The 24,154-nt window shown below is 55.6% G+C and overlaps 1 protein-coding gene and 1 long non-coding RNA gene across 5 annotated transcripts in view; one reads left to right on the top strand and one right to left on the bottom strand.

Annotated features, from left to right (window-relative positions):
• LOC129399409 (uncharacterized) overlaps window positions 1-15,710 on the bottom strand; it is a 40,800-nt gene extending 25,090 nt beyond the window's left edge. The window contains exon 1 of one of the 3 annotated variants that reach the window (XR_008627063.1): window positions 15,393-15,710. This is a non-coding gene — a long non-coding RNA (uncharacterized LOC129399409). The remainder of the gene's footprint in view (window positions 1-15,392) is intronic. The other 2 variants (XR_008627062.1, XR_008627064.1) reach the window with 2 other exon arrangements.
• Window positions 15,711-16,358: 648 nt separating this feature from the next.
• Window positions 16,359-22,939, top strand: EMX2 (empty spiracles homeobox 2). Of its 2 annotated transcripts, XM_004611895.2 has the most exons (3): window positions 16,488-17,031; window positions 19,003-19,187; window positions 21,391-22,939. In XM_004611895.2, exons 1-3 carry the CDS (start codon window positions 16,623-16,625, stop codon window positions 21,556-21,558), a joined length of 762 nt encoding a protein of 253 aa, XP_004611952.2. In that variant the 5' UTR covers window positions 16,488-16,622; the 3' UTR covers window positions 21,559-22,939. The 2 variants fall into 2 exon arrangements, with proteins under 2 accessions (XP_004611953.2, XP_004611952.2); XM_004611896.2 differs by lacking the exon at window positions 19,003-19,187 and having other exon boundaries at window positions 16,359-17,031; window positions 21,391-21,494.
• The last annotated feature ends 1,215 nt before the right edge of the window (window positions 22,940-24,154 follow it).

The following is a 24,154-nucleotide window of genomic DNA, read 5'->3' as shown; positions in this document are numbered from 1 at the left end:
GCTATCGCTCCAGCCCCTTGATAATCCTTCTTCCAGGATGACAAGATCTCTAAACTTCCTTTCCTTTTTCTTCAACACTGCAAACAATGCCCATCTCTATTCCTTTCACATTAAAATGAAGGTTAAAAAACAAAATCAAACAGCTTCAATTATGATGGAGAAAAGTCAAGCCACAAAGCTTGTGTTGAAGCCACAAAGGTTTTAGGGTGGAATCAGATCATCAGATCGGGGGGCCTCTAAATGCACCATGGTCACTGGCACTCTCTCCACAGGTCTTCAACCAGTCCCTTCTCCTATCAGCTGCTCATTTTAAGGTTTGTTTCTCCCAACTAGCACTCACTTCTACTATTTTGTTTCGCTTCTTTAGGACAACCTCTATCACAGCACCAAGAGGATTTTATTGCACTTGTTCATGAACACAGCAGCCTCCCCGCCCCCCCCAGATGGTGAGTTTCATGGGGCAGGATAAAATGCTTTGAATTCTTACACCCTGATTACTAAATAGAACCTGATAAATAGGCATGCACACTTACATATAAACATGTATTACTGGCTCAGGTACACATATGCATGTATAAACATATATGAGTGGCTCAGCAGCTTTGAAAGCATCCTTGCACGGGCAAGGGATTGAGCTCAACCCCCAGCGCTACCATAGGCACCAAATGAGATACTGGCCACTCTGCCATCTGTGATTCTCAGCGCAGCAAGTGATTTCATACCTCCTTGCACCGTGTGTGTGGATGGCACAAGAAAAGGGGTGCAACCCTCCAGCATGCACTTCTAGAAAGGGTGGGAGCAAAAAGTGAAACCTCAGAGAGTACATGTGAGTTGAAGTTGCCCCTGGTGAACAAGAAACCAGAGTGAGTGTGAGCACCGCAGCTAGTGAAGTAGAACCTCCAAGGCACCAGGGACAAGTGTGCAGGCTCTGCAGCCTGCTGTGTGGCCACCCTACCCCACCCCACCCCCACTCAGCCAGCTCCATTGCTAAATGCGCGAATACTGCAGCCAGACATCTGTGGGATGACCCCCAGTCATTGCAACACAACAACACAATAACAATGAAGGGAAGAAGAGGGAAGAAGAGGGAAGGGAAGAGGATGAGAGAGGAAGAGATGGGAGGGGAATGGAAGGGAAGGAAAGGGGAGGAAAGGGGAGGGGAGGGAGAAGAGGGGAGAGGAGAGGAAGGAAATCAGGGGGAAAGAAATGAAGGGGAGGAGAAGGGAGGAAAGGGTGAGATGAAGGGGAGGGGAGGGGAGGGAGAAGAGGAGAAACAAGTCAATAAAGTTAGAATGAACATCTGGTTGAAAACAAGCAAGTAACCTGGGGCCAGTGGGATAGTACAGTTGGTTGGGGACTGGCCTTGCACCCCAACTTGAGTTCATTCCCTTAGCACCCTATATGGTCTCACCCACTCCACCAGGAGTGATCCCTGAGTGAAGAGCCAGGAGTAATCCTTGAGAGGTGTAGCCCCTCTCCAAAAAAAAATAATAAAAATTATCAGGCGAAAAATAGTGAAGTGGGGAAGGTGCTTGTCTTACACGTGGCCAGCTTGGGTTCGATCCTTGGCATTGCATACAGTCCCCCCAGCTCTCTCCAGGAGTGAGCACTGAGCCAAGAGCCAGGAGTAAGCCCTGAGCACAACTGAGTGTGGCCCAATAAACAAGAATATCTTGTTAGGACCCTGGGATACTCAGTGGCTAAAAGTACCTACCATGCAAGCTCAAGACCAGTTTTGTCCCTGTGCTCATCATGCGTCTCTCTCTCTCTCTCTCTCTCTCTCTCTCTCTCTCTCTCATACACACACACAGCACACACACACTCCCCAGTCCCCGCCCCCCCCCAGGCACTGTGGTCTGGGACCTCGCACTGCAGCAGGGATGTTCTGCATGGCATGCAGAGAGTATGTGGTGGTGGTGGTGGTGGTGGTGGTGTGTGTGTGTGTGTGTGTGTGTGTGTGTGTGTTTGTATGTGTGCATGCGCACACCACAGCAAAAGATGTACAAGCATGTTGGCCGCCAGCAACCCTCAGCAGGCACATGTGTGAGCACTGCAGTGGCCCCGAAGAACACTGTAGCCACTGAGTATGAGATGAGCCCAGGAAGGACATGTGAACCCCACAACCACATGACTCACGGCCACAGCACCGAGGGGAAGGGGGAAGAATGCTGCTTTCTCCCATTGGTTTCATGGCACAGAGCCACTCTAACTCCATGCACTCGTGTTCTGACCAGGCTTATGAGTTCTATCTTTTCTGAGCTGGCATTTAATAGCTTTGGGGTGGGGAGGAGAAACTTGGAAGCTTGATTGCTGTTTATAACATTGTTTGGAAGAGCGACAACATTCTGAGTTGCAGACAGTGATTAAGAAACTTTTCTTGCTCAAACAGAGTACGAGCTTACCCTTTCCTACTCAAATACAGAGTCTTGTTAGGCTCTAAGACATTCCCAATTCGAGCAGAAAACACAGTGTCACCAGGGGAAGCTGGTGGGTAACTGTATCAAAGAAGAGAGGCTGGTAGATATGTAACTCCAGCAGGAATTTTGTAATGATCCCTTTAAGCACTAGCTCACTTGGATCACCAGTCTAGATCTGCAAAGGGGTGCAGGGAAATGCCTTTGATTAGACATCTGGTGTCCTTCTTATAAAGCAAGGGCCCAAAGGTGCCATGCTGTTCAGCCCAGAAGTGCTAGAGATTAACTAGGATACTTGGTGGTGCGTGGGGGGGCCTCCAGGTCTATACATGGCAGTCCTGGGAGACTGTGTGGTGGGGTGGATTGAACCAAGGTTGGCCATGTGCCATGCGTGTATGCAACACAAGACACCTTAACCCCTGTACCAGCTCTCTGGCCCCCATCATGCTCTTTTCTGTCCCAACTACTTGCTTTTCAGCTGCTTCTCCAATTTATTTTTCTGTTATAATATTTATCTAAGGTCCCTTGCTTTTTTATTGAGGTCTGTAAACTTACAGCAAAAATACACAGGTTATAAGTGTAATGACTAGTGGTAATAGTATGTATTTGTGTTGTCACTACCCCCAAAGAAATCTGTACCTGAGAAAATCCCCGCCCCCCCCAGTTCTTCCTTGTCAATTTTTCTCAGAGGGAAACTAGGGACCCAAGTCTGTGTCCAGTGGCAAACTTCGTGTCAACAGAACCACAGTATCCCTTTCATCCCTCATATTTACCAGAACAACAAGAACCCAAATGGGAAGACAGAATCGAATTTTCTTTTCTTTCCCAAAAGTCAAAAGCTAACATCCTCCAATGATTAACCACAGTGGCTTCTGGCTATGGGAGAACTTAAGTGATGGTTCCTTTCTTTACACATTTTTGGTCTAATAAAAATGACACACGGAACAGAGAGAAGAAAGCTGCGCCTGGAATGGCAGGACACCACCTGGTGGGCCAGACAACAAGGAAGAGACTGGCTACAGGGCAGGGGCAGGCAAAGGCACCCCTCTGGCCAAGGGCCCCCCAGGTTCTAGCATACCACACCTGCCACCTCAAGGGGGGAGACCCCTCAATCCACTTCTTGTCTGGATTCTTTTGAAATATATATATTATTTTAAATTAAGGTATCATAATTTACAACGTTGTTCATAATAGAATTGTTTTAGGCATACAAAGTTGCAACACCAATACCAAAGGGATTTTTATTTTTTAATTTATTTTTTATTTATTTATTTTTTTATTAGTTTATTTTTAATTAGAGAGTCATCGTGAGGGTACAGTTACAGATCCATACATCTTTGTGCTCATGCTTCCCCCATACAAAGTTCAATAACCCATCCCTTCACCAGTGCCCATTCTCCACCACCCGTAAACCCAACATCCCTCCCCCCCTCCCCAGACCCGTCTCCCCCCACCCCACCCTGCCACTATGGCAGGGAATTCCCTTTTGTTCTCTCTTTCTGATTAGGTGTTGTGGTTTGCAATAGAGGTGTTGAGTGGCCATTGTGTTCAGTCTCTAGTCTGTAGATTTTTATTTTTTTTAATTAAAAATTTTTTATTAGTGAATCACCGTGAGATAAAGTTACAGACTTACAAATTTTCATGCTTGCGTTTCAGTCATACAATAATCGACTACCCATCCCTCCACCAGTGCCTGTTTTCTACCACCAATGGTCCCAACATCCCTCCCACCACCCCCATTTTGTCCCCTTCACCCCACCCTGCCTCTGTGGCAGGGCATTCCCAAAGGGATTTCTTGATTAACCCCCTCTACCCCTTTTCTTGCAGGGGGGAGAGCTCCAAGAGGTGCTTAGAAAGTTCAGGAAAACAGGCGATTCTTGCCTATGGGGGCTTATGGTTCAATGCTAGGGTCCGAGGATGCAGTGCTGTGAGTGACCAGTGGTGCTGGGGCTACCTGGGCTACCTGGTGGGCCTCCAGGGCTGTGCCCAGCAATGCTTGAGGGAGTGTGTGAATCCAGGAATGGGATCCAGGATGCATATGCTCTGTAACCCGCACCATCCCTGGCCCTATCTCCCTTCGGATTTGGAACCATTTGGCCAAAGGATTCCTCCTACCCTTTCTCCTGGATCTTAGCAAAGAGAAAACATTTAAAGATAATACTCAAGTCATGAAGCATACACACATATATACTTTGAAATCCTTGATCTATTACTTAAGTTCTAGGGAGGCAGGTAAGGCGAATAGTAATAGAAGGAAATAGGCAACCGTAGGTAAAATCAATAGACTGCAGTCTCGAAACAAGCTCTGAACACTGGTGATGATCTACTCCTATCGCTCTGTTGGTCCAACAACACGAATGGTGCATCAGTGGAGAGAGCACCAGAGGCATCAAAGAAGTGAAAGTTTCAAGTCCCCAAATAATATTTGCAGAAACACTTAACATGGAGAGAAAACAACCTAGCCATTTCACAAGAGAAAGCAAGGTCTGATTCTGTTGGTTAAATGGTCCCATATGTGGTATCTGCCGGGCTGGGAGGCTTGGAATGGGCGGCCCAGACCAGTGCCAGGACTCTGGGCGAACTGGCTGGGCAGCGAACAAATTGTTCAACCTCACAGAGCCCATGTCTGTCTCTGTCCTGGGGTAATACTGGCACAGGGGAACTATTGGGGTAATATCACCCTCCCTAGCTGGGGGAGTAAAGTGTGATTAAACCGAGGTGTGAGCAAGCGCCCTGTGAACCACATAAGCTCTCTCGGTGCCAACCCATAACTTGGGATTAGAAGGAAATACTCCGGAGAGCGTGTGGGGGCGGGGTTCTGTGCCCTCCAAGTGTTGGCTTTGTGGGGTGGTCTCGGGATTAAGTGTTTTCTCTTACCTTACCCAGAGGGTCTAAACTTCCTTAGTAGGGAGAAGGGGTCTTTTTTTCCCTGCTTTTTGGGTCACACCCGGAAATGCTCAGGGGTTACAACTGGCTCAGCACTCAGGCAGGGTTGGGGAGGGAGGAGGACATTTTGATGGGAAGTGAGAAATTGGGTGGGGGTGATATTGGAAGTTGCTAGTCCTGGGTTGGAATCCAAATTCTTTCTTTTCCAAGAGGCAGGGGAGGGAGACAAACAGACACATACACAGACAGACAGACAGTCACATACATAGACAGAGACAGAGACGACAGATAGACAAAGAGAGACAGAGACAGAGAATGGGAATGTGTATTTGGGTGAACAGTATCATTTCAGTCTCAGTCTTCTCATCTGCTAAGTGGGAATGAGATACTTCAGGGGCTTGCTGGGAACTTAGAGAGGAAAGACCCTTATCATGAACACTCCACACAACATCTGGGACAGGCGCCACCAGTAATAAAAGAGGACCAGGACCATCTCAGGTGCAAATGCCTTGCTAAAAACCGGATCGTAAAATAACCCCTTTCCTGTTCGTGCACACGTGAGCAAGCTCCCCTTCCACCAGGATCCTGGGACTCAGGGCAAGGGGCAGGACTCAGGGACTCAGACACCCACACAATCAGAAGCAAGTGTCCCACACCAGGCCCCGGGCGAGCTGATATCTGGATGGAAAAAGACAGCAGATAGGCCAGATGTGCTGAAGGCCATCGGGGAGCTCCGCAACCACACAGTTGGCACCTGGACCCACTGCCACGAAGCGCATGGCAAGGCTTGGCTTTTGAGCGTGTTGAGACGCCTCTCCACGCCGCCTTGACCCAGGGAGCAGGGCTGGAGAGGGCCGAGGGTCAGAATTATTTTCAGCAACATGAAGGAGGTGGGGGTTGGGGGGTGGTCCTGGTACCCTCTCGTCCTAGCAGATACCTGGGAGACTGTCTGGGAAACTCTTTCCGCAAGGCTGGGGATTGGACCCGATGAAGGGAGGGAGTTCCACTTGGGGACTCAAAACTGTAGTTTTTGCTGGAAGGCGGTGGATGGGGTGAACTCAAGTTTCTTGGTCAGGTTTTCACCAAATGTTGCAGTTTTGCTTCATAAGGCGGGGTCAGGTAACTATTTCCGAGTTGCGCTTGTGGTCTCTGTCTCCCTTGCTTGGTTTTCCTTTCTCTCCCCCAACGCCCAGGCCCACACCCCCTAACTTCCCTCCCAGGTCTGTGAGTACCTGGTTCCTATTTATTGCAGTGGCCAAGTCTGGTTTCTGGTGAGGAATGGATGAGCCAAACCTAACTCCCTCTTGCACTAACTCTTCGAGGTTCTTTCCCTTTTAAAGTGTTGCCAGGCACAGGGCCCCTACCCCCACCCCAGACCCCCACTTTCATTTCCTTGGACCTTCTGATAGTTTCCCCGTAATCATTTTTTTAAGCAAAGTTACACCAGGGAGCTTATACCCCGTGGAGAGATGGGAGGGAGCGGGCCACCTGAGCTGCGCGGATCTCCTCCTGGAGAGAGGGTCAGGCGCGCTAGGACCTGCCCTTGCTCTCCCTGTCCCTAGGAGCCCACAGACTCCCTTCCAGAACCCTGAACTGAGGGGTGAGGGGAGGGCCCCCACCTCTCTTCCAGATGCCTCAGCTGGGAATATGCTGCATGCCATGCCCCAAGTTCATTTTTAATTCATGACATCAGTAGTTTGGGGACCATAGGCAACTCTAAGCAGCCTTCCCCCAAACCGAAACACGCAGCACAATGCAAGCGAGGACAGGAGGCAGCTGCCCAGCTCCGGCATGTCGTCCCCTCGGTCCCCAGGGAAGGGACATTTGAAAAACCACTTTCCAGAGGCGACCTGAGGTCCCTTCTGGTGGATTGACCCCAGCCTGTTCCCTGGAGCCAAAATTGGACTCCAGGGCATTTCTTATAAAGACGGAGCTGTTGTCAAAGTGGTTTCAATTAGGACTTGAAAACATTACATTTAAGACACCCGAAGTATGAATTGCAGGAGCTTACCGTCACCCCTGCTACGTCTATACTCACATATAAAATATATGCAGTATGTATCCAAGGCGATAACTATATACAACACATATAAGTACAATGTGTAATATATAATAAAATGTGTTAAATTAGCAATAATATAATCATGTACTGTAGGAATTAGATGTTAAATATATGTTAAAGAGCATATGATGAAACCACCCATTACTTTATAATACAAATAAACTATAGATATATTAGATGCAGTTAATCTGTATAATGTACGTAATAGAGCTAATATCTAATATACACGCATGTGTCTTAGATCACACACACTTAACAGACTTTTCTTTTCTGAAATACCTAGGCGCTGATTTCCAGAACGCTGAGTCTCCTGACTGGGTATAGGGTCCAGAGACCAGAAACATAGCCAGAACCGGTTCTGGGATGTGGGAGCGACCACCATAAGCCCACCCTTGCCCCTTCTGGCTCCCCACTTGGTGGTGGATGTAAGGATTTCCAGGGACCAGCTTCACATCTGGGAGAGGAGTTCCCAGATGATCTATTAGCGGTCAGACTCCGGGGCCGGGAGTGGGGAGACACAAATTTTCTAACCCGACGCTAGACCCGAGGACCTCCTGCCCAGGGCCACCAGCAAACCCGGCACTGGCGCCGGGTCCTGAGAGTTTAACTTTCCTTCTTCTCAAAGTGTCACTTTCCAATCCAGGCATTTAGAGGCGATTTGGAAAATGAAACGAATCTTTATATGCAGGGCTAGAAAGTTCCAGAAGCCCTTGAAAGCCGCGATTCAAAAGACAGTTAAGGAACCCGCTAACTGGCTGCAAGGAGCCGCTTCAAAGCAAAGCAAGAAGCACTGTTAGAAATTCGATATTAACCTCGCACCTGCAAGCAGGGCAGCTTAATGGTAATTGCTGCGGTTGTTGACTTTTCTGGGGGAACGGGTTGGGGGTGGGGGAGGTGGAAAAAAACGAGCGTTACCCCCTCAAAGCGGGACCTGCTTTGGAAGGGGGGGACTGTGGCCAGCGTTGGCTTAACTTTACAGGGAACCCAAATCATAGCGCATAGGAATTCGTTTTCCTCCCGAGCTATACCGACGCGCACCCTCGAAGTCCATAGTCTCTTTTCGAAGGGAACGCGCAGCGCCCCTCCACAGCGCCCGGCTCGAGGCCCCGCCGTCCCCCCTCCGCGATCCGGCCGCGGGGTCGGCGTCGGCCCGCGGCCCTGTGCGCGCGGGCGCGCGAGTGCCTTTATTTGCGCGTCGGGTTCTCGTGCCTTCGAGTGCGCCCTTCGCCGAGTGCTCCACAAGCCCTGCGGTCTGCGGACTCTCACCTCACTGTCAATATTATCTCAGATGGGCACAATAGAGTGGAATGAAAAGCTAATATTGAACCAATGAGGTCCCCGCCCGCGCCGCTGCGACGGCACGTTTTGCTGATCAGCGCGCGCGGGCGAGCCGTTGGCGGTCCGGCTAAGCGCGGGGGCCCCCGCCGGGGGCCGAGGCCCGGGGAACTCCGAGTGCCGGGCGCGGCGGTCTCGGAGGCCAGCCGGTCTTGGGGCGCGGGCAGGTCCCAGCAGGTCCCCGTCGGCTGCAGCTGTCCGCCGCTCCCGCCGCCTCCGAGGGCGGGTCACCACGCCGAGGCAGCTCGGGGCCGCCGCGGAAAGCTGGGCGCACTCTGGGGGCGGGTGAGGGGCGCCAAAGGGCGTGCCAGTACAATTTCGGGTCACCAGGGACCCAGGAATGTGCGTGTGTCGGAGGAGGTGGGGTGGGAAGGTGGGTAGCGGCTGTGGGCCCCGAACTAGCCAACTCTTTCCACTCGCTCCAGCCCGGAGCCTGGCCGAGGCCGCTGGTGATTCACAAAGGTCTCCTGGGCAGAGGCTTTGGGAGGCGAGCTCCGCGGAACCCCGGTGCGACAAACCCTCTCTGGAGGGCCCCTTCGGAAGCCCCTGCCCCCTCCTGCCCCCGTCCTCCTCCCCGTCTGTCCGCTCTTCTTGTTCCCTAGGTGGCTGGAGGCTGAGGTCACGCGGCCCGGGGTTTTGCGGCCTCCGCCGGGCGGGCGTGCCAGCGACATTTCCGTCCGCGGGCGCGTGCTGGCTGGTGCGCACGTCCCGAGGCGGCGGGGTCACTCGGGATCGCCCGCCCGGAGTCGCCCCCGCAGCCCCAGGGCTCCTGTAGTCCCAGGCGCTTGCTAGCAACGACGCTGAGGGTGCCAACTGCCGGCTCGTGTCAAACCCGAAGTCCGAGTCCGCTGGAGGCGACCCGAGAGGAAAAAGGAGGAACGTGTGTGGCGGCGGGGTGGTGGAGGGGCACTTGAGGCCGGGTAGAGTGGGGGTGGGGAACGGGATAAGGTGGATCAGTGGGGTCGAGGCAGTGTATGGGGACATCTGCATCGAGCTAGGGGTGCTCGAGGAAGTGGCCCAGGCAGTTGGCGGGGTGGGGTTAAGGGGGGTCTTCGCCGCTTCTTCTCATTGGCTTGGATGCAGGTGTCTGGCGCGGCCAGAGGAGGCGGGGCGGCCTTGGGGCCAGCAGGGGCTAGCAGTGCCTTGTGCCACCTCTCTCAGCCCGGCCATCTCATCTGGGGAATGGGTAGCTTGATTCCTTCTACAAGAAATTGTGAGGTTCATGGAGATTCTGGGCTCGACCACATCTTTCTGTGCACCCCTGATGCTCCGTACAAGAGGGCAATGGTTGGTTTGAGTCTCCCCCGAGTTCACCTCTGGGTTCTGGATGAGCTGGAACTGTCAGAGCAAGATCCTGGAGTCTCCTTCCCATTGATGCCCTTGTCCCCCCTCCCCGCTTTCTAAGTCCCAGGACCCAGGAAATGGGGATGGCACTGGGGGGGGGGGTGAGAATTGACTTTCAGAAATCATCCTAGGGATCCAAGTCTCAAATTTAAAAGTCAGAACCCCCAAGCCTCCAAACTGGGAGTCTCTGTGTCTCCCTGTTCAGCCTAGGAAGCACAAGGCGACTGAAGGCCACAGTTTGGGGGCAACTTTGGGGGTATAATTCGACAAGCTCACCAGGTGCAGAGTGGTGCAGTGAAAGAGCATCCTATGCCCTGGTCCCTACACCTCTGTGTCAGGATCAGTTCCTCACCTCCCCTTGCTTGGGGCCACTTGAAGGCAAGCTAAGAGGAGTGAGGCCGGCCTTCGGAGCTCTCTTTCCGTGCTGGCAGCCTGTGCTGAGCGGCTGATGCCTTTCCTTGTGCCCAAGGAGCGGGACAGGTCCTGCGTGTGGCACGACTTGGGTCAGTGCTGAGTTCCTGCCTCTGAAAGGTCCGCGGAGACCCCGAGACGCCCGGGCTTGCTGCAGCGGCCTGAGGTGGAGGGCGCAGAGTCAGGACCCGGGTTCAGACTCTCCTTCCAGGGCTCTGTCCCCTCCAGGCTTTGATTCGCACTGGGCAGGGACCCCAGCCGTCTCCGGATTTCCAGCCAGCGACCAGATTCCACTGCCTTGCTCAGCGAAGGGGCCCACTGGCCCCGGGACTGATGAGGGGCGCATCCTGGTCACCGAGGCCACCAAGCGGCCACCTTACGGGGCTGGCGATCATTGGTCACCTCCTGAATCCTCACCGAGAGCCCAATCTCGGGGTCTTCTGGGCCCGCCACGAGGGGGCGTGGAGCGGGGAAAACTTCGCAGCAGAGCCTAGCTCCTCGCATCCCCCACCCGGGGCCGCCCAGCGCCGGGCATCACGGAATTGTGGCTGAGTTTGTGCGGGGGGGCGGCCGTGGCACAGCTCGGTCATCTTGGCCTTTTGAAAGAAACCGCTGCCCATTCCATGTCCCCTCGGTGCCCGCGTCCTGTCCCAGTGGCGCTGCAATTCTAGCCTGGCTGGAGAACTCTGGAGCGGGAGAGCTGGAGCCGACGGAGAAGGGACGCGCGCTTTCCCGCGTTCCTCTCCTTCCCGACACTTCCTCTCCCGGCCCCATCGCGGTCCCGGCGGGATCTTTCGACAGAGAGCCACCCCAGCTCTCCCCGGCCGGCCGGGCGCTCCGGGGCTCGGGGACCCGGCGGAGAGGCCGCCCGCGCCCGGCCCTCGCCACTAGGCGCCGCTGCGCGCTCGCCGATCGGGGTCCGGGCCGCCGCCAGCCGCCTCCGCGGACGAGGCCAGAAGGGGGTTTCCCGTCCGGACAGCATTTGAACTGAGTCTGAAAGGTAGTTATTTTCTACATCGCTCCCAGGCCCCCACCGCCGACCTCCGCCTTCCCCGACGCCCGTCACGGGGCATCTCGGTGAGTCGGAGGAATTCTTTCCCCGGCCCCGGGGGCCTCACCCAGCCCCAAGCCCGGGACCCGCGTTAGGGCTCCTCTTCCCCCGACGTCCGCGCATCTCGCCTGGCCCGCGCACAGCACCGGCTCCGGCCCGCCCGCGGGACAGATCCGAAACCGCCGCGACCTGGGTATGGCCTCAGCCCGCGGGTGGGCAAGACCGCACCAGCCCCTGGCCTAAGCCTGACCTAATATTTAACCAAGGTCAGGACGCTCAGGACTTTCTCCTCCCAAGGACTCCGAAGAGACCGATGTTTCCTTTCCACCGAGGCGCAGGAGGGACCCCCAGTTTCCACAGAGACCGATGGGGGGGGGCGGTAATAAGAAGGCATTGCCTTTCCAAAGGGCGGGGGTCGCGTGTGAATGAACAGCCGGTTATGGGAGGCTCCCCTCCCCACAATATCTTCCAATTGGTGGCTTTTCCCTCTCCTTGGCCTCTGCTCCCAGCATCTCCCTGGGAAGACTGGAACAAGAGGGATGGGGCTTGTTCCTGGCGGGAGTGTAAGACTGGCAAAAACGGAGTATTTGCACAATTTATTGTTTGGCCCCGCAAACAGCGCGTCGGGAAGGAGGTAACAGCAGCAGCCTGGTGGACAAGAGGTGACTTTTCCTGTAGCTCAAGATGTGCTGAACACTGAGCGCTTGGCTGGACTTAAGCTCCTTGAACAAAAAGGACCGAGTGACTGTTTCTGATCCCCATTTTACAGAAGACAAAACAGAGGCATGGGAAAGTGGGGGAACTTGATCCAAGTCACCCAGGACTGATTTTTTTAAAAAAGGGGCAGGTTTTATAGGCTATAATGTATACATGGTATAACCTGCCCTCCCTGTCCAGAGCTCCGTGTCTGGGCCAGCCAGGAAGTGGAAGGTTCGGTCAGCCTTCCCACCAGCCCACTCCTGCCATCGATGGCCTCTGGGCAGCACTGGGCAGATTTACCGACTCCAAGATGGAGGTCGGGAGAGATCTGCAGTGTCGCCCGAGATCTCCCCGCTAAGATCTCTCTCCTTCGGAGTTTAGAGCCTCCCTCAGTCCAGCCTCCGCTGGAAGCTGGTTCCCGCATCTATGCAGCCCGGCCCCACCCACAGCTGCCTGGCTCCCGGGGCGGGGTGTCGGGGCTCTAAGGTGGAATCCACAAATCCCCTCCTTACTCCCTCCTTACGTGGCACCCGTCGGGCACGTCACCGAACACCAGCCTTCCAGGGCAGCTAAGGAACAAAGAAGGGCCACGTTCTGCCGGGCCCAAGGCCACTAGGTAAATGAGTGGCAGACTCGTGGTCCAAGAAGTGGGGGCAGGAGGCGGCTGGAGGTCCGAGTGGGGACCAGAGCGCCCAGGGGCCAGGCTGCTCCCCCTCCTATCTGGTTAATGAGTTACTCTGCTAGTTAATTCCCCAGCATGCAGGGCGGCCTAGCGGCTCAACCCTTCCTAGCTCTCGTCTGGGCGCATGAATTAGCATAGATTATCTCACTCCCAGGGCATCCACCAGGCCAGACTCCTCTCTCACCCCCCCCCCCCAAGGGCTTCTCTCTCTGGGGGCGAGGGCTGAGCTAGGCTGGGGGCCTGGGCGTGCCTGGCCAGGGGGCCTGGCAAGAGGATGGGCACCCTCCCTGCTGCCCCACCTGTGGGCCAAACCTGGCTCTCCCCAGGCCCACGAAGGACCGTGGAAGGCCAGAGAAGGGAGCACTCCAGGGAGGGCGAGGGTCCCAAGCATCCCAGTCCCTGCAGGAGACCAATCTAGCCTGGAGGGTCACTCACTCCCTCAGGACATCCTGGCCAAAAAGGAAAAGTATTTAAAAGGGAAGGATCCACTCTGAATTGCTGTTGCTTGTGGTTTGCGGGGCACATCCGGTGGTAGCCAGGACTACTCCCTGCTCAGTGCTGGACAGTGGAGGGTGAATGGGGGTCCATTCTTCCCAGTGGCTCTGGGGCTGGAGCGTGGTAAGGGGCACCCGGAGGTGCAGGAGTCAATGTGAGGGACCCTGTACACCAACCAGCCCTTTAAGCCATCTCCCTAGCCCACAGCCAGAGAGCTTTTAAAGAGGGAGAGACACATTGGACCAACTGGGGCTTCTGTGGACTGACCCCTTTTGCCCACCAGGTCATCCAGTCTCACATCCCCCTTTGCGATCTCAAACACCAGCCTGGCAATGAAGCCGCCCAGAGGGGCAGTGTGAATACCCCAGGTTCCAGGCCCACTTTGGAGGGTGAGTGGGGAGCCTGGCCCTCCAGTTCTCCTACAGAGCCACCCCAGGGTGGTCGCTTGTCCTCTGCCTTCAGAATCTGGGGTCCAAAGTTGGTTGCAAATTTCCAGCTGGCCTTGGAAATGAAGGGCTGAGCCCTGTCCACGCTGCCTCCAGCTAGCTCAATCCAAAGACCTGGGCTTCTCCAGCGGCCTCAGGCCTCACTGGCCCTCCTGGGCTGCTCTTCCTGGGGCTGTGACCACCCAGCCCTGCTGAGAGCCAGCTCTGCAACCTGGCCATGTCTGGCACTGGGGGTTTGGGTCTCAGGGTCTCAGGGAAGAATATCTTCCGGCACACCCCATTCCAATAACTCTGTCACTAGCCCGTATCCAGGGGCCTGGGGAAAAAAGAAAACACCCACAAAAGCGAGGCCATGAGAGTCCCTGAAGGAAGGAACCTGGCCAAGGCCGTGCCTGGCACCAGAGCAGACGGCCTCCTGTGGCGGGGCACAAACCCAAGGACCAAATATGAACGTGTGCCCCGGGAAGGTTGGTGGGGGGGAGCTAAGACAAGCAGGGCTCCAGACAAGCCCAGAACACAAGGCTTACTTTGCTTCCAATCCGGAGGGCTTTCCAAAAAGGGGTTTGTGTACCCCAATCCCTGACAACCGGATTCTTAAAATAGAGAGGATGGGAAACGGACAGGAGCAGAAAGCCAGGTGAAATCAGAATGGATGGCCTAAAGCCTGAACCCTCCCCCAATAAACAAACCTGGTGGCCTTGACCACTCGCTTCCCTGACACATTCCCCCCACCCCACTTTCCCTGTGTCTCACAAAATCTAGTCACTAAACAGGCATTTCTTGGTCTTTAAGAGAAGTGACATGGGCCTAGAGTAATAGATTTAAAGGACATCAGATTTTTTTTTTAATCATTAATTGTAAACCTGTAAAATACCTGCTGGTACTTCACTTTAGAAGAATGTAATTGGCAAAAAGAAAAAAAAAGACAGGAAAAAAGAGGCGGCTGATGAATAGATAATGGACCCTTAACCACCAATAAACAGAGAGCAGCGCCAGCAGCCTGGGATGTGATCATAATTATGCCGCTGCGTGAGCCAATGGGGATGAGGGAACGCGGCCCTAAAATCATCCCAAAACCGAAGGCGAGCTTGAAAATGCGGACACGGTCCGGGAGCGGAGACGCGAACTGTCTGTCGTTCCTAGTTTCCAGCCCTGGGTTTGTATAGCAACCCACGCCTAGGACGACAGATGGCAGAATAATAATAGCAATAATAATAACAATAACAGCACTGATAATAACGACGACGACACCACCAATAAAAGTAATAACGACAACCGAACGACAATAGTTGCACCACATCCGTTACTCCCTTGACCTCAACTCCCCCCCTCGGCCGCCCCCGCCCCAGATATTACAGAAAAAAAAAAACAGTTTTGGGGAAGAAGCAGAGCACCCACACAGGGCGAGAGCCCCTGTGGACGGGAGTTGAAGCCCCCTGCCCCAGCCAGAGGCTGTCGACTCCGGAGCCAATTTGCAAACGAACGCACGGGAATGCTGGGACCCTGGGACCCCCAAGCTTGGCGCGGTTGGAGGACCCCCACACCAGCAGCCGGGTTCCTTCCTCACCTCGGAAGCCGCTGGCCGCGCCGCTGGGCTCCGTTAGTTCTGTCCGCGACCCAGCCCAGCCCGCTTACCCTCGCGCGGCTCCCAGCAACCCCGACGTCGGGCCTCGAGGATCTGCGGCGGCGGCGGCTGCGCGCGAGGAATCTGCGAGCCGGCGCTTCTGTGTGTCCTGGCGGCTCAGGTGTAGCCGGCCTGGGGACCAGGGGGGCCGCTGCAGAGGCGGCGCGGGGCCGGGACTCCAAGGGGACAGGGGTGTCCTGGAGGGAGTGTTGGTGGTGGTGGAGGAAGAGGAGGCGGCGGAGGGGGAGGAGGTGGGGAAAAAGGAGGAGGAGGAGGAGGAGGAGGAGGGGGGGAGGAGGGGGCGGAAGAAGAGGAAGAGGAGGAGGAGGAGGAGGCGAAGAAGAGAAGAAGAAACCGAAGGACGAGGAGGCGGCGAGGGAGGAGGAGAAGCGGCGGCGGGCGCGGCGGGAAGCGGGGACGGGGCGCGCGGCGCGGGCGGGCGGGGAGCGGGGCGGCCGCGCGGGCGGCGGGAAGCTCGGCCGAGACGGCGGCGCCGACTCCGTTCCACTCTCGGCGCGGATCCAGGCCTCCGGGTTCCCAGGCGCTCGCCTCCCTCTGACGCACTTTAAAGAGTCTCCCCCCTTCCACCTCAGGGCGAGTAATAGCGACCAATCATCAAGCCATTTACCAGGCTTCGGAGGAAGCTGTTTATGTGATCCCCGCACTAATTAGGCTCATGAACTAACAAATCGTTTGCACAACTTGTGAAGAAGCGAACACTTCCATGGATTGTCCTTGGACTTAGGGCGCCCTGCCCGCCTTTTGCAGAGGAGAGAAAACTTTTTTTTTTTTGCCTCCCCCGAGAAACTTTCCCCCCCCTCCTCCCAGCCTCTAACTCCGATCCCCCCACCCCCCCCACGCCATCACGCCAAAAAAAAAAATACCCCGATCCACGCCTGCAAATTCTTCTGGAAGGATTTTTCCCCCTCTCTCCAGGTTGGGCGCGTTTGGTGCAAGAGTCTCGGGCTCCTCGGCGTCGCCGCTCCCTTCCCCTCCCCCCTCCTTTCCTTTTTCCTCTCCTTTCCTTTCTTTCTTCCTTTCCTCCCCCCACCCCGCCCCCACCCCACAAGTCCCCGATTCTCGTCGGTCCTCGGCGCGGGCAGCGGGCGGCGGAGGCAGCGCGCCGCGGTCGCCGGGAGCCGGGAGCCCCGGGCGCCCGCGCCTCGGCGCACCATGTTCCAGCCGGCGCCCAAGCGCTGCTTCACCATCGAGTCGCTGGTGGCCAAGGACAGTCCCCTGCCCGCCTCGCGCTCGGAGGACCCCATCCGTCCCGCGGCGCTCAGCTACGCCAACTCCAGCCCCATAAACCCGTTCCTCAACGGCTTCCACTCGGCCGCCGCCGCCGCCGCCGCCGGCAGGGGCGTCTACTCCAACCCGGACTTGGTGTTCGCCGAGGCGGTCTCGCACCCGCCCAACCCCGCCGTGCCGGTGCACCCGGTGCCGCCGCCGCACGCCCTGGCCGCCCACCCCTTGCCCTCCTCGCACTCGCCACACCCCCTCTTCGCCTCGCAGCAGCGGGACCCGTCCACCTTCTACCCCTGGCTCATCCACCGCTACCGATATCTGGGCCACCGCTTCCAAGGTACGTGCCACGTCGCGGGGCTGCGGCGCGCCGCATCCCGCACTGCCCCGGCCTGCTCGGGACGCGCGCCCGGCTAGGCCTGCGAGGGAGTTCGCTGGCTCGTTCGGAAACGGGGCGCCGAGGGGCCTCGGGGGCCGCGCGTGCACCGGGTCCCGGGTCCCGCAGCTGCGGTCTGGCGGTGGGGCGGGGGCGGGGGGTGCAGGGGGCCAGGCCTGCGGGCCGCTGGACCCTGGGCAGTGCGACGCGGCTCGATAGAGAACTTGTCCCCAAGTGCTCTGCGTGGCGCGGCTGGTCGGGACCATCTGGGCGGCGTGCCGGTCGCCAAGGAGGTTCCGAGCTCGCGGGACCCCCGGCTTTTGCATCTGCTCCCCGAAGCCCACCCCGTCGCGGCTCGGAGGGGCGCGCGCGGGAGGAGCGGGCTGCCAGCTTCGCCTTCCCAGGCGTCGGATCCCGTTCGCCGCTCACTCGGCGCCCCCTCCGCACACTCTCCGCTTCCCTGGAGTCCGACCCTCTTTGGGCGGCGAGGGGACCTTCGTGTCCTCGGACCAGAGTCTTTGGCTTCTTTCCTGTGTTGCGGCCCCGGGAGAGGCGCGAAGCCGCCCGGTGGAAGCGTCCGGGGGCTCGCGGCTCTCGCTCCTCTCCGCACGGTCTGCGTCTGAAACCGGGCGCCGAGCAGCCGCGGCGGGAAGGCAGGTTCAGTCTGGTTTTGTTTTGCTTTTTGCTTTTTGTTGTTGCTGTCGTTGTAGAAAAAAAAATGAACTGGACCGGGAGACGGGCTGCAGTGGGGAAGATCTGGGTGTTATTTCCTTGCTATTAAACAACAACAGCAGCAAAAACTACGTGTTTATTTTCTTCTCTGCGTGGGGGTGGGAGGAAAGTTAAAACTCCAGAAAAGGGGACGCCTTGGGAGTTTAGCTATCGGAACCGGGAAGAGACCTGGGTCCGCCCCGCAGCAGCCGATCAATACTCTGCGGCTTGTCCGATGCTTAACCCTTGGCTTTCCTGCTCGAACGCGGAAATGCCCCCCGTACACCCCACTATTAAGATAAAACAAAACAACCCCCCCACCACCACCTTTCACCCTTATTCCCGCTTCAGATTTGCCTCCGTTCCTGCCTGGTTTTGTTTTCCTTTGGGTTTCGCGGGGAATTCACTTCCGCTCATAACGAGTGAGCTCCAAACTCGGTGCCCGTGCCCGCAAAGTTTGGGGCTTCCTTTCCCCATTCTCCGCGGGCCACGCTCTGGGGCCCCACGCCGGGCCTGGAGACCGGGATCTTCCGGGTCGAGGGCGGTTCCATTGGGTGCCGGCGCGCAGGCACCTCCGGGTTTCGATCCCTTTGCTCGCGGCTCCCAGTTCTCTGGAGCGGGGCAGCGGGACTGCCCGGCCCACGAAGGCGGCAGCGACAGAAACTCGCGCACCTCTGCGCGAAACCACTCTTGGGCGAGATTTCGGTTCCGGAACGACTGCTAAGACAACCTTGCAGCGCCCGTTCCCGGAGAGGAAAGGCAATTTAAAAATAAGTGCCCAGGAACTCTGCAGAGCGCCCCCCTACCCCGACCCCCACCCCCCAATTCCGCCGCCTCTCCTTCCCGGGCCCAAGTTCCCGGAGAGGTAAGAAAGCAGAGAAGACAGTTTTCTCTGGGTCCTGGGCCCCCATCCCCAGCGGCCTCTGCCGCCCCTTCCTCAGCGCGGGGCTCCAGTAGGCACCCTGGCAGTGGAGTCCGCCGGTGGCGGAGCCCCAGGCTCGGAATCGCAGGGGCTCTGAGTGCTGAACAGGTACAAACTGGTGGTTGAGGCCTGGCGCCTGCATTCGTGATCCTGCAATTGCCCTGGGCAGCCCGTTGGCCCCGACGGGGCTGCTACCAGCGGGTACGCGGAGGCCTGAAGCGCTCGCCTTGCCAGCCCGGCTCGGGAGAAGCGCGCTGCCCGGGCGGCCTGAGCTAATGGGACTTCTGCTGTGTCCCCTGCAGGGAACGACACAAGTCCCGAGAGCTTCCTTTTGCACAACGCTCTGGCCCGAAAGCCGAAGCGGATCCGAACGGCCTTTTCCCCATCCCAGCTTCTGAGGCTGGAACACGCCTTCGAGAAGAACCACTACGTGGTGGGCGCCGAGCGCAAGCAGCTGGCGCACAGTCTCAGCCTCACAGAAACTCAGGTGAGCGGGACTAGGACGGCGACCCCGGGCCCAGAGCTCTGGACCCCGGCAGCTGGCACAGCAGCGTGGCACCCAGAGCGGGCCTTAGGTGCCCAGTCTGGCAGCTGGTTCCGAGCGGATGTTTCAGAATGTGTTTCCAGGTGCGGGGCCCTGGAGCTGTAAGAGCAGCCGGGTCTCTGCCTCTGGAGGGCCAGGCTCAGCCGCTCTTTCTGCCCGGCACCGCTTGCAACTCCTGTTCGGACCTTTCTGCACTTTTTGTGAGTTTTGCTCAGAGAGTCTGCCGCCCCGTAGCGATCCAGAAAGAGGGAGAGCTCTGCGGGGTGTCGGGAATGTGTGTGTGTGTGTGTGTGTGTGTGTGTGTGTGTGTGTTGGGGTGGGAGGCTGGAGGCTGCATCAAGGTGTGTGGGTTAAGGGCAAATTCTGTCGCCCCCTCCCTGTCTACACAGACAGCTCCAGTTACTCCCCTCGAGGGGATCAGAGAAGGCCTGACAACCTGGGTGCGTCCTTACATCTGAGAAACTGAGATGTGCAGAGGCGCTTCTTGGGGTGGAATGGGGTGCGGGGCCGGGGAGGGGGGGTGGGTTGGGGGAGAGACAGGAGCCCTGAGCCGCTATAGGATCCCGAGGCGGTTCTGGCTCCGGCTGGCCCAGGGGCGGGGAGGGGGTTTAGGGCTACAGTTGATGCTACTGTACGTGGAGCCGCAGGGCGGGGTCAGAGTTCTCCGCGAACTGTAACGCTTTCGGGCAGATTAAGTTGTAACACTTTTTCTGGGAGGCGCAATGAGGTCGAGGGCTTTTGTTTTAAGACGTCCCCCTCGGACAAAACCGCCGAGTGCCTCGCGGGTTGGTGCGGGGCCCGTTAGCAGGCGCGGCCCGGCTGATTTCTCCTGGATGGCCGAGGCGGCGGTCTTTGTCCGCCTCGCTGCCCACGCTGCCTGGGGCCTTTGTGTGCGTGTCAAGCCCCGAGCGCACCGACGCGCGCCTTGGGCGAGCGCCGGGGAGAAATGAACCGTCCTCCCCCTCAATTAGCAAACTCAAAGCAAATTAAACTCAGCCGTGTGTTCCTGCTCGGCTTTTTCATGGGGCACTTTGGGGGACTGCGGCAATGGGAGAGAAAGCCGGGACCTGGGCTGGCCATCTCAAAGGGAGGATTGGAGCCGACCCCAGGAGTCTCGGGGGGTTGCTGTCGGGGACAATTGAGGCGGGGGTGGGGGGTGGGGGGGAGGGATCTGGGAGGTGCTGGTCACTTCCATTTCTGTCACCCTTATCTCCCTGGTGGGAATTTGGAGCAGTTTTACCGCCTGGTTGGGGCCGAGGGACCCCTCTCACAGCGAGCCTCAGAGGGGAGGTCAGAATTGCAGCTGGGACCTGCCCTTCTCTCCCTTCTCCAGGGCCCTCTAGCAGTTGATGCCAGGAGGCCCTGCCTGCTAGCTCCTCCCTGGGAGGAAGTGAAGTGACCAGAGAGGAGCCTGGCCAGGTCTGGCCGGGGCTGGTTAGACCTAGGAAGTAAGGGAACCAGAAGGGTGGAAGACCAAGTTCTCTCCCTCTCCTGGCTCTTCCTCGGGTCTCGCTTCCCTTTGATCCCACCGCCTTTCAGAAGCTTTCACTTTTGAGCCCCCTTTCCTTTGCTGAAAAGGTAGCTGCTGGACTGATCCTTCGCCGCTGCCCCCCTACTCCCCCCCTATCCCCCTGGCTTCCTCCCAGCACCTGCATCTCACTGGCTCCATCTCACCTGCGGGTGTCCTGGGTGGAGGAGCCCTGCATGCAGGTCTGCCTCCCCAGGCGGGCTCCCCAGGCGGGCTCCGCAGAGGAGGCGCTATATTTAGGTCACGCTGCCAAACAGAGCGGAAAATAGAAAGAACTCGGGCCTGCAGAAGCGATGGTAGCCCACACGGAGGTCTTTGCCGCAACTGTCCGGGTCAGAGGCTTCTTGACCCATCTTTGAACATTTTCTTCCCATTTATTAGTTTTGGTCGTGTCTGCCCGTTTGTTTGTTGCCAGGCTTTTGTTCATAGTGGGACGAGGGCAGGGTCAGAAGGGTGCTGCGCCTGGGGAGAGGTGCCATGCTTCCCACTGAGGGGTGGTCACAGGGTGGGCCCCCCCTGACCTGGGTTTCAGATCCGGTGTGGACTAGGCGAAGGAGGAAGAGGATTTAGAGCATGAGGGAGGAGGAACTAACCACTCCATTTGCCTCTTGCCCACAGGTAAAAGTATGGTTTCAGAACCGAAGGACAAAGTTCAAAAGACAGAAGCTGGAAGAAGAAGGCTCAGATTCGCAACAAAAGAAAAAAGGGACACACCATATTAACCGGTGGAGGATCGCCACCAAACAGGCGAGTCCCGAGGAAATAGATGTGACCTCAGATGATTAAACCCACAAATGGAACCCCCACAGACGCGGACAACACGAAGCAAAACCGAGATCGAGAGGAGGAGAAACAAAAATAACAAACTTCCAAATCAAAACCAAACCGCACACACGTTCACCGAGAAGGGGAGAGGGAGTGAGAGCAGCAGCGGAAGCTGGGGACCAGGAGGGCAGCGAGGACAGTCCCGATCTGAGGCCGCGCGCGCACTGAGATGGCAGAGGTCAGAGGCGGCTCCTTCATCAACGCAACCCTTGTCTAAAGAGGCAGAGAGTGAGTGAGTGCGAGAGAGGAGGCAGAGAGTGAGAGAGTGAGTGAGAAGAGAGCGAGAAAGACTGAGCGAGAGAGAGGCAGAGAGAGGCAGAGAGAGACCCTAATGTGGCCGAAGGCTTTCTGACAAGGGGAGCTGTCAGTCAAACACCAAACCAGCGAGACGAGATGGTTGGCAGGCATTCCGTTTATCGCAGTCCGATTTTTTTTCTAAAAAAGATGATAATAACACATACACATACACACACACACACACACACACACACACACACACGCAAACACCCAACCAGGCACAGGACTTTTTACTTTGCACTTTGCAGTGTCCCCCCCCACCCATGTTTAAAAGTAATTAGTGATAATAACAATCGAAATTCCATAGCCAGCCCCACCCCACACCTGTTCAAAAACTTGAATTGCATGTAGCAGTTGTTGGGTGAATGGTGTCGAAAGACAGAAAATGAATCGTAATTTTCTTTTCCTTTCAAAGACAGGTTCTGTGTGCCTTTTATTTGGATTTTTTTTTTTCGAGAACTGTGCAGTCTGTAAACACTTTTTGATACCTTCTGACGTCAAAGTGATCGTGAAAGCTAAGTGAAGTAGGGCTCCGCATAGTGGTCCTCATACTGAGAAATGGGGAGCAGGAGGGGGGCTGGGGGGCGGGGGAGGGTGCCCAGGAGGAGTCAGGACTTGTACTGGAACAAAAAAAAAACCCTAAATTAATTGTTTTTCTTGGACATTCCCTTTCCTAACATCCTGGGGCTAAAACCATGAGGTAAAATTTCTCCTTTTATTGTTTGGAGATATTGACTGAGTTCAACAATTCACCGGCAAGGCCATTCCAAACTTTAAATCTACTGCAGAAACTGACGGACTGTAGTTAGCGGGGATGATGTGTTAAGTGTGGCCAAGGACATGGGCAGCGTGTTTTCAAGCACTGAGTTTCTATTCCAAGATCATAGACTTACTAAAGAGAGTGACAAATGCTTCCTTAATGTCTTCTATACCAGAATGTAAATATTTTTGTGTTTTGTGTTAATTTGTTAGAATTCTAACACACTATATACTTCCAAGAAGTATGTCAATGTCAATATTTTGTCAATAAAGATTTATCAATATGCCCTCAGAGTAGTTGTCTTGGGAAATTGAAGTGCTTTTTTTTTTTTTTTTAAGAAAAGTTACCTTTATCACTTAAGAGTGATCCTCCCCCAAATGGGCTCAAGAAACCCAGTCTGAGCTGAGAGAGCCATCAGACTGATGGCTTGGGCATTTCTATTAGAGACAAGTGTGGAAAAGAGAGAGGGTTGGGACGGTGAAATCTTTGAGAAAAAGGAAGGAAGGGAACTTCTCCAGCCAGAACTTTGTCCATTGCAGGGAGTCCTGAGGGAGTTCATTTGGAGTTTCAGGCTCAAAATGCTTCTTTTAATCTCTAGTTTTTATTTCAAAATTCTAGATGTAGTGTTGCATTGAGAATTTTTTCCCAGGATGGGGGAATACATTTAGGAGAATCAGAATCCTGACACTTTTAAATGTTTTTCATTCAGACCTCAAAGAGCGAGTCATGCCTCTGCTTCTTCCCACCTTCATACCCTTCTGTCTCCCTTCCTTTTCCCTTTTTCTCTCTCTCTCCTTCCTTCCTTCCTTCCTTCCTTCCTTCCTTCCTTCCTTCCTTCCTTCCTTCCTTCCTTCCTTCCTTCCTTCCTTCCTTCCTTCCTTCCTCCCTCCCTCTCTCCTTCCCTTCCTTTTTTCTTTCCCCTCTCTGGCCCCACTCTACTGGAGGTGGTGAGACAGCAGAGGCCTCAGCCACCTTATAAGGCAAGCATTTGGAAAAACCTTCAACTCTGAATTTTAACATTAAAGAAAAAGTTGTGACTAGTCTTGGAGGAAACTTAGCTCCCCCCCTTCTCCCTTCTGGGGGTACGAGGTTGTTTTTGCATGCTTCATTTGCTTCTTATCCTGATAGGCTGCATTAATCAGTTTTATTTCCATTGATAGAGAAACCTCGTCTGTTCAGTTCGAGCTACAAAGCGTCCTACAGGCTTTTGTGAAAGTGCAAATCAGTTTAAGCAATTATCATACCAGGAATATGAAGGGGAAAGAGGAGGCCTTGCCCAGTGGTCTCCTTTAATCTCTTAATCCACAGATCCAGGGGGGCTGCCTGGACATAATTTAGGACAATCTCCCCACCCTTTACACTGTGATAAGGCCAAGTTACAATGCTGGGCAAAAATACAAGCTTTGTTAACATCCTGCCTTGAAAAGTTAAGATTAGACATTCTGTGCACGTGTGGCGACTATAGGGCACTATGGAAATTTTTCTTTCTTTCCTTTTTTT

The sequence above is a fragment of the Sorex araneus genome, chromosome 11, assembly GCF_027595985.1.
Source record: "Sorex araneus isolate mSorAra2 chromosome 11, mSorAra2.pri, whole genome shotgun sequence".
In the NCBI taxonomy this organism is placed as follows: domain Eukaryota; kingdom Metazoa; phylum Chordata; class Mammalia; order Eulipotyphla; family Soricidae; genus Sorex; species Sorex araneus.
The sequence above is the reverse complement of the archived record's forward strand: the minus strand, read 5'-3'. Positions and strand labels throughout refer to the sequence as shown.

Excerpts from the sequence above, each read along its gene's own strand:
- EMX2 (XM_004611895.2), top strand. The coding sequence starts at position 16,623 with ATGTTCCAGCCGGCGCCCAAGCGCTGCTTCACCATCGAGTCGCTGGTG. Across the intron at positions 17,032-19,002 it reads TCTGGGCCACCGCTTCCAAG|GGAACGACACAAGTCCCGAG; the intron begins GTACGTGCCACG and ends TGTCCCCTGCAG. Across the intron at positions 19,188-21,390 it reads TCAGCCTCACAGAAACTCAG|GTAAAAGTATGGTTTCAGAA; the intron begins GTGAGCGGGACT and ends TCTTGCCCACAG.